Here is a 9,564-nt window from a genome sequence, read left to right on the forward strand (position 1 = left end):
TTTTGATGCCAATATAATGAGCCACTCAGAATAACGTTTATGTTTTGCCAAGGTAGAAAGGCCACCAGCATTAATAACTTGAAACTCAAGACACCAAAAGATGAACAGGTAAACCAGCAGGTTTAGCTTTAAAGCGCAGGCAATTTTTGCTAATATAAATGTCTTCATCTCAGAAAAAGGGTTACTAAAATTACTAAAAAAAGCTATTTTATCACTGCTTAGTCATATCGAGCAACAAAGCAGAAGGGTACAGTGAATCCTGGCAGGGAGCATATTAATGTGCTTGTGGTGTAAGTCCTGAATAACACCTCCATTCTCAGAACATGCCTATGTCCTGATTTCAGGTTCTGGTGTCCAGTGGTTCTGTTTTCAAAGGGATGCTTAGCACACACCTTGAAGAAACTAAATGCTACTAATGTGTTTAAATGCTGATACAGTAGCTAGGCTGTCCACCACTAAGAAGAAGGTAAAGTCCTAGGACTGGAATGTCACAGGCAGGAAAAGGGAAGGGCACAGCAGAGTGCAGGGACCTGTCACCAAGACCACGTCTCTATTTACACAACGGAGCAACACACAGACACCAGAGTCGGCATCTCCCCCATCCATTGCATCGGCATGGGGTGGAAAAGCAGAGCATCCGCAATGCAACCATCACAGTCACCCTGGCTCAGGATCATAACAACAGCTCTGCCTTTTATTAGGAAACACTGGCGTGGACAAAGCTCCGTCCTGTTGGGGCTATGCTGTTTCCGACTCTACAGAAGGCCAAGTTGCCAGCGCAGCTCCTTTTTCCCTCGCATCTTGTTGCAGCCACCTCTGTGTCAGGAGGAGTCAGGACTCAGCTGTCCCCGTGGACATCCATGCTGCCCATGGCAGCATGATGTTGACTTGGCTTCAAGCACCCCTATACTCCCTCCCTCCTGCACACATCACTGAGGTCTGGCAGCATAAGGAGGCAGGTACGTGTGGCTGATGGGTGTCAAGGACTGAAAACAAAACGGGAAGATCCCTTCACAAAAAACCACAAGTGGAATACACACGCAAGTCGTTAATAGTTCAGGCTGAACACAGCTTTGCCTAAATCCTTGTCAACCTCTAGTTTTTGTGAAGTTTGCTTCCTTCTTCTAATTTCCAACAACCACCAAAAACCTTCTGAGGTTTGGTGCTGCAAACAATTACACATCAGTAACTTCAGCTGCATAGAGCCCAACTGGAGCTAGCAAGGCAATCTCAGTGGCTACAATAACTTGCAAGAGCAAAAGTGAGCATATAATTGCTTCTTGATGTGGTTTTCTCCTTCTCCACTATAAAAAAAATAGATCTCCGGCTCTCACTCAGTACTGTCAACCCAGTACCTCCTAGCATTTTCAATGGGTGCTCCAAAAGTATCACATTAAAGACAAAATTAAAAAGTAAAATAAATGTTAGAATTGCCATTCTTTTCTTTTTTCCCCCCTCCTCCACACACACACTTCTTACATTCTTAGCATCTCCTTTAGTTATTTTTGCTCTATTTTCTTCCACAGCCATTTAAAAACCTTCATGAAAGCAGAGAACCTCATGCCACCAAAGTACAAGAACTGAGTCATTAGAAGGGGACTCAGGTTCACAAACCTAACAACAACTATGCCACCCCCACCCCCTGCAAACAGCAAAAAAACCCAAAACCACACCACACTGATAGAGCATTATAAACCTGTTGGGACTGTGGCAATTTGGCTGTAAGGAGAAAGCCAGTACTAGAGAAGAGAGACAAAAGAAGGAACAGAACAATGCACAGATTGAATGTTGCAACTAAGACCAGGAGGGACAGTTTTCATGTCATGATTAAAAACAGAGGAAAAGGGAAAGACTTTTTTCTTTTGGGGCCAGAAGGGGCAAGAAAGGTTTAAGGAAGTTTAATTTTGATTTTAAGTGAGCAAAACCAAGCAAAAAAATACCATTCTTATTGGCTTCATTTAATAAAAGTTCAAGCTGTAAAATACTGAGAGTTTGGACACATGCTTGGAACACTGTTACGAGTACTGCCGTTGTCTGCCAGGGCTGCAGGGTACAGCTGGATGTCACAACAAAGCCATTCTGTCTGCCTGCTGCAGCCAAGGACAATCAGTCCCACTCCTTCAGCCATAAGTTGTCTTCACCTTCGCCCTCTTCCCCCTCCCCAGTCATCTCTCCTTTTTTCATTGCATTAGTTAAGGCAGGAGAGAGAGAAGGTGTGTCTGAAACATGCCAACACAGGGCAGACAAGCACCAGAACAGATGCAGGAGACAGGATGGCATGTGCAAGATTTTCTTTTCAGCAGCAGTGGACACGAGATCAACTTAGTAAGGTGTTGGTAGACACCTAAAGTTTGCATAGAAACTTCATGGAGTATAAAATTAAACAGCATTAAATATAAAACCCCATTGGCTCACAAAGTTCCTGAGCCACAAAATGCTGGAGGCTGGCACACCACTTAGAAATCTCTCTGGACACTTGCCTTTTTCTTGTAACTCCTTTCCCAAACATCTGCTTTTAGCCTCTGTTCAAGACAGAGCAAGACCAGCCCTCAGCATTCTTACATTCCTTATTACACGGCCACACCAAACCCTGAAGCTGTGCACACAGCAAACTTGTGTAATGCAGCACAAAGTCAAACCAAGCTACACCCCCCATGCCTATGCGTTCATCTACTCCTGCACTTCCCCAAGCCACAAACCAGTATGCCAATACAGACAATCCATTCAGGAAACTGATTGTGTGTCATTTTCTTTTTTTTTTTTTAACCTGGCTTAAGATGAACCTCAACTGGTTGCCCCATGTCGTAGTTTAAACTCAGTCGGCAACTAAGCACCACACAGCAGCTCGCTCACTCTTGCCCCAGGACCCCCGTGGGATGGGGGAGAGAATCGTAAGAGCAACAGTAAGAAAACTTGTGGGTTGAGATAAGAACAGTTTAATACTTGAAATAAATTAATAATAATAATAATAATAATAATAATAAAAATTGTAATAATAATAATAATAATAATAATAATAATAATAATAATAAAAATTGTAATGGAAAGTAAAACAACAAGAGAGAGAAAGAAAAAAAAATTTGATGCAACCACTCACCACCCGCCGACTGATGCCCAGTCAGTCCCCAAGCAGCAATCGCTGCCCCCCCGGCCAACTCCTCCCAGTTTACATACTGAGCATGACATCATATGGTATATCCCTTTAGCCAGTTTGGGTCAGCTGTCCTGGCTGTGCCCCCTCCCAGCTTCTTGTGCACCTCATTGCTGGCAGAGTATGGGAAGCTGAAAAGTCCTTGACTTAGTATGAACACTGCTTAGCAACAACTAAAACATCAGTGTGTAATCACATTATTCTCATGCTAAATCCAAACCACAGAGCACTATGCGCTACTAGGAAGACAATTAACTCTATCCCAGCTGAAACCAGGACACCCCAACAGGGAAATGCAGTGCTTTGCTGTGTAAAGACATCTATGCAAATGAGAGCACATGGGAACTATTTCTTCCTGGAACAGTTTCTGGGAAGTAAAACCACAGTACGTTACTCAAGACTGAAATAGTTTAAAAAAATAAAAAAAATAAAAAACATTTATCAGTTCTTAAAAGAATCCTAAGATTAGCAAAAATACAAACTGAGTAATAACTGTAAGCATCTATAGACAGGAAAAATTATTTTCCGTTAGTGCAGCACAGTAATTGTCCAACAGCTATGCTTTTACCTAGTGGTTTTCTTATGCATAGGGAACAGTATAAAAAAATTAAAACATAATCCTGATTACCTTGGGAAAGTAGAAAAAAAATTATTAATGAGATTCAATCCAACCACACAGCACCAATGTAAAACAAGAGATTATTGACCTTTTAGGCCCCTATTAGTTTGTACAGAAATAATCCTTTAATTTTCTACAATGGTGCTTTCTGAAGAAGCACCTGACCCTCTAAAACACAGCTTTATTTAGAGAACTGTAGCCATTAGGCTTACAAAATTAGATAGACTATACTAAAGCACCACTGTATAATGAGCATATAGAAGGGAGAATGTTTTTGGCATGTACATCTGCCTGCCAGGAACAGGTTTCCCCGACATCTGCTGCTGTCTCATGCTATCCTCCTGCTCTGTGCTCAAGTCCTAGACATGACGGTAGAATTGTTCCTCAGCAATCAGGAGCCAACAATCATTTCGGTAATATGCAGGGACTGTAATACTTAGGTTCATTTTCCTCCAGTTTTAAGGCCCCTTTTTATTTTTTTAAGCAGACTGTCATTATTATAATGTGAAAGTGACTGGAGCGGTGCCTAAATGTCCAGAAAATGCAAAGAGCCCAAAGGAAAGGCCACAAAAAGTCATAGGTTCACACAGTCCAAGGGCAGGACTTTTGACAGTGGCCAGTAGCAAAGTTAGAAGAGGATGCTGCAGAAGACTGCCAAAATGAGGTATTAGTCTGCTTTCTTAGGAGGGAGGAACTCTTATCTAAACCCCTTGTGGTAGAGAATGTCGTCACCAGCACAGAATCAAGTCAAGCTGGCTTGACTTAATCATCCCCATGAGCTGACAGGGAAAACAAAAAAAACACCCTGAAAACAAATGCACATGTACTCCTAGCCTAATGTGTATTCAACTATGGACAACTCATTCCTTCCCCACCTCTTCCTAGCTATAACCTGGTTACTGCTTTCACTTAAAGATGGCAGCTCTTAGATTCTGAGAGACAGAGACTACATCATTCAAACTCTAGCTGTGGATTTGTAAGACTACACTGGAGAAAGCAAACAAATTCTAAAATTTACTGGGAAAGAATCACAGAACAGCTCATCTTTCTGCAGCACAATGAACTGTAATAGTTACCTAGCAAGCACACAGAGAGAAACAACTGTAATGACCTCCACAGGTTAAAAAAAAAAAAAAATCTCCTTCATCAGCTTTCACTGCAATGCTTTTAAAATTTCTGTGAATGCCCAAGCAATTCTGTCTCAGTAGTCTGCACACTCGCACTGCACTGCATTGCTTTAGGTTCACCTCTCTAAGTCTGGACAGTGGCTGAGTGAAATTTGAGCACAGATTTGTTAACTTTCAAAAACACAAAGAATTTGTATTGGGGTTTTTTTTCTGCATCCAAGAAGAGGAATTTCATTTTAAATGCTAATCAAAACTCACCCCCAAGACCCCAAATCTTTCACAGAAGTTCCAACCACAGAGAAAGTCGATTTCAAAGTTGTGATTAAGGATTACGATGGCATTCTCCTTCCCATACTTGTGGTAACTCTCTGGGTCAGTGTAGAGGGTACAGTCGGTGCCTGACCACCATTCCAGCAACATCACCATCTCTGGAATAAAGAACAAGAAATACATGAATGTACAAAGTATATGCAAAGCCACAAATTAGTAACATGTTGAAAAGCATCAGTCACCTCAAGAGCGCATGGCAAAGAAAGGGCTGTAATGAAGTTGAAATGCTGAACATAAACCACAGAGTCACACATCTTGGTACAGCAAGGTGGGGGGACAGAGGAGAGAAGGGAAATAAGGAGATTGCATGGAAAGAGGGAGCAGGAATTTTCCACAGTGATATTGAGAAAAAGGAGTTTCATTTATTTGAAATCTGCAAATTCAATGCTACAAATTATTTTACCAAAATACATGTAAATTAGCATTTACGGTTTACAATAGTACAACAAAATTACATGAAGAACAGAACAAGCTTGTAGGAGAAACAAACAGACCTATTCCTGCCACATACAGGTCCTCATGCTCCTCTAAAACCTGCACAATTATAGACCAGAAAGCAGTTTGGACAAGACACCTGGAACCAGGTCTGTTACATGTACACCTTATGCATCATCCTGCTACATATGCCCTGCTACAGCTGATGCAGTCTACATTTGACAGGGGCATATCAATCATCCAGAGCAAAGCCAATAGCTCAGACTGGATGAAGAACATCCATCCCCAGACCAAAGACAAGGTGGGTGGCTGCCAAAGTGGACAGAGCCAAGAATAGTTATTAATAGCATAACTATGTGCACATCCCTTAGTTGATGAACTGATGAAGCAAACGGGGGACAAAGGCGGCGGGGGGAAACAGGGAAATCACTGTTAAATACCTCAAAATCACTCTGGATTGGCACCCAGATTTGTTCCCAAAACCTAACTGTAAGAAATGATACAAGGATTGGCAGGACAGTGAGGGCTGTTTAAAACACAGCTCTACTTACAAGCTGGAGAGTGGTTTCTCAGCAGTCTCCTAGTGACTATCACACAGCTTTCACCTTCCTATTTGCTTATCCCATTACCAAGCACAGGCAAGAAGAAGTAGGCTTTGTATTTGTTTTGCTTGTAACTATAAGCCTGACCACAAGACTTGTGAATTAAACCTTTATTTAGCAAAGTCTCTCTGGTCTGGGGCATGGGAAGTTGAGGTGACTCAGTAAAGCCGACAAGCTTGGAGAGCTCTATCTCCATGGAGATGGAAAAGGAAAATCTAAAAGCAGTGGTTCTCCTCAAGCAACCCATGTCCTGAGCCGAGGGGACCATGGGACTAATGAGAGCTGTCTGTCAAGATGGAAAAGAAGAGGAGTTAAGGGACACGTTTGCTTCCTGTCAAAGCTATCACAAAACTTCTGCACCAAAGCAAAGGTCTAATGTGAGGGGTTGTTCTTTGCTAAGTGAAACGTATCCCCTTCCCAGGGCATATTAGTGCCATATGAATGTCTCTGCTGGAAGGATGAGACACCTGAGATGCTCTCCTAGCTTCAGGCAAGCCTGAAAGCACCACAAATCCTCATTCACCTCAGGGAAGATCAAAACCAGGCCAGTCTTTGAAACACTCCTGAAATCCTTTCAATTTAGGTCCCCTACTGGCCTCAACTAGTGACCAAAAACAGAAAACAGCTAGGGACAAGTTGTCTACATTTTCAGTCATCATTAGCAAAATTAATTGCCTGACGCTTTTGGATGACATTGTGCTCTACACTGGAGAACAGGCATTAGTGACATGAATGAATTTTAACTAACAGTGTTACAGCCAGGCTAATAGACAATCTCTATTCATAACATTACCTTAATATGATAAAACCACGTTTATGGTCCAGATAAATGACTGACTTGTCAGACCCCCTGCTTATTTCTAATCAGAGCCGGGTAGAAACTACTACCGTGCAGGAGTACATATTATTCAATGCATGTTTCTATGCATCAAAACAATAGTCAGAGATGCGGAAGGAGACCTAAACTGACATATGTTAACTGAACAATGATTTCACTGGTTGGAAACTGATTTCCCAACGAAAGCCAAAGATGTTCACATCTCAGCGAGAGCGCTGTGGAGATATAGAAGTGTATACATGGCTGCGCTTCCAGACTTCCCCTGCTAAGAGCTGCTTTGTGACACACATTCACAATTCTACATCTTTCTAAGGGTGTAGCTTTCTATTAGATTTGTATTGGAAATAAAAGCCCTCCGCTCCCCAAAGCACAGCAAAATTGAGTAATAATTAGGGAAAAAAACCCACACTGTAATTTGCAAACCTTTACAGAATCTACAGTCACATCCTGGGGCGGAACACGATCACAGAAAAGAAAGGATGTTAGTGACAGCATTAGTTTGTCTTTTGCTTAACTACGAATCCAACTAAGAGAAGAACTGACTGCCAGATGGGATCTTCTCTTTTTTAACCTCTACTGCCATTAAACCTATTGCCTAAAACAAACAAGTAGAGATGATAACTGTGAGGCCCTCTTGAAGAAAAAGCCAACTTTACTTGAGAATAAAACAATTTCAAAGCCATCCCACTTCAAGCGTGTGTTTTCTATTTTGTCTTTTCCCAAGGAATTTGAACAAAACAAGTAATACATCACAAATCTCACTATTCAGGTGTGCCACATGCATACAGCTCTTTCTTCAGTTACATATTTTCAGTCTCAAATACATTCCAAAAAAGCATGGACAAAAATATTTCTATATGTGGTTTGATTCTTCAGGCTTCACATAAGCAAGGTTTTTGTTTGAATAAATACTGCAGAAATAGGTCCCTATTCCTCACCTCGCCTGCCCATTTGTCACTGATGTGGTCACGCAGTTGCCGCAGAAACACAAAGCAGGCACTGAATGCCTCCATACTGAATACAATAAATACCATCTGCCAGCCTTTAAGTTCTTAACACGTTTCTTCCCCTCATCTTCCCTACTCTTTCTTTCCCCTTCTTCCCAGATTCCTTTCTCTTTGTGGTTCTCAAGCAATGATAAGCACTGTCAGTTTGCGCTACTCTTGCATCATGCCACCAGCTTACTTCCACAACCTGCCACAGAAATTTATTACCCAGAAACTTGCTGTGGTGGCTCAGCAGCACAAGGTCACTCATACACACTCTCCTTCCCTCCTTCACAGTGTAGACCATCAGTGCAAGTTTCCTCCTCTTTGTACACCAGTCAGACTGTATAACTAAAAATCAATTTATATAGGGGGGAAAAAGATTCTCTTGCTCCCAACCAGGGCTGGTCCAAGATTTCTAAGCCTTCTCCCCAGCCCCTTTTCATGAGGTTTTGGAGTTTGAACATCACAACTGAGCTGGTAAATACACATTCACCTACATCATGGGGGTTCCTACTTTGCAAAGCAACTCCTCCAGTGACACTTCTGCACAATTAATGCAAAGGAAGGGGAAAAAACAAAAGAACTTGAAATCCCTGCTTTGAAGGCAAAGTCCTTGCAGTACATTACAACTAGCTTCGGGAGAGGCTGATGATAAGGAGAAAACATGCCTTCAAATGCCTAATACAGATACTCTGTCTGCTTAAGAATTTTGAGGTTTTCTACCTTTCTGGAATAACAGAAACCCTCACCCTGCTACACAGAATGGCCCCTACCTCCTGCGAGAGTAGACTGCTTCCTAGCCCTTCACTGCACAAATGTGAACTGCCTCAATGCCTGCACTTACAGAACAAATAACTAAAAAGAAAACATCTCCAAGGCTGACCTGAACTATAACTAGTTATATGAAAAACATTTAAGGGAAGAAGGGGAACATGCAGACAGGTTACTGAGACTTGTTATTTTCCACCTCAAAGTTTTGCAAGAATGAGTCATTAAAACAGTGAACACTGTCCTTCTATAGAAGTTGTTAGTAATTCCTTTAGCTAACTATTCTTGATAAGCCATGGAAACATTTGCTTACAAGATTAACCATAAAATGCCTATTTTAAAATGCAACTAAAAGCATAGTTATGTATTGACTCAATAAGTACAATAATTTGAAGATCTCAAGTAACTACGTAACCTGTTTTAAAGAGCAACAGAACTGTTTCCCTCTGACATTCTTCACTTTCTTTAATCTATGTATCAAGGCAACACCAAGAAAGAGAACTTAAAAAATTCTTATGGGAATATATGGTAAAAGCATAGTAAGCTCTCAATACAAATAAAAAGTGAGACAAGTGGGCAAGCTGTGACCACCATTTCGAAGACCAGACAGGGTGAATGGCTGCGTGATGAATGAGTACATTGCATAGAAGACTGGGGAAAGTGTTTAAAAAAAAAAAAAAAGGAAAAAGTAAGGCTAAAGACAGA

General features: G+C 41.5%; 1 protein-coding gene across 1 annotated transcript in view; it reads right to left on the reverse strand.

The window, feature by feature from the left end:
• Positions 1 to 9,564, reverse strand: part of AGPAT4 (1-acylglycerol-3-phosphate O-acyltransferase 4) — a 75,606-nt gene that overhangs the window by 34,735 nt on the left and 31,307 nt on the right. Inside the window, exon 2 of the mRNA XM_009290009.2 lies at positions 5,156 to 5,325. Within this exon, the coding sequence (XP_009288284.1) occupies positions 5,156 to 5,325 (170 nt within the window). The remainder of the gene's footprint in view (positions 1 to 5,155; positions 5,326 to 9,564) is intronic.

Source organism: Aptenodytes forsteri, unplaced genomic scaffold (assembly GCF_000699145.1).
Source record: "Aptenodytes forsteri isolate BGI_AS27 unplaced genomic scaffold, ASM69914v1 Scaffold122, whole genome shotgun sequence".
In the NCBI taxonomy this organism is placed as follows: domain Eukaryota; kingdom Metazoa; phylum Chordata; class Aves; order Sphenisciformes; family Spheniscidae; genus Aptenodytes; species Aptenodytes forsteri.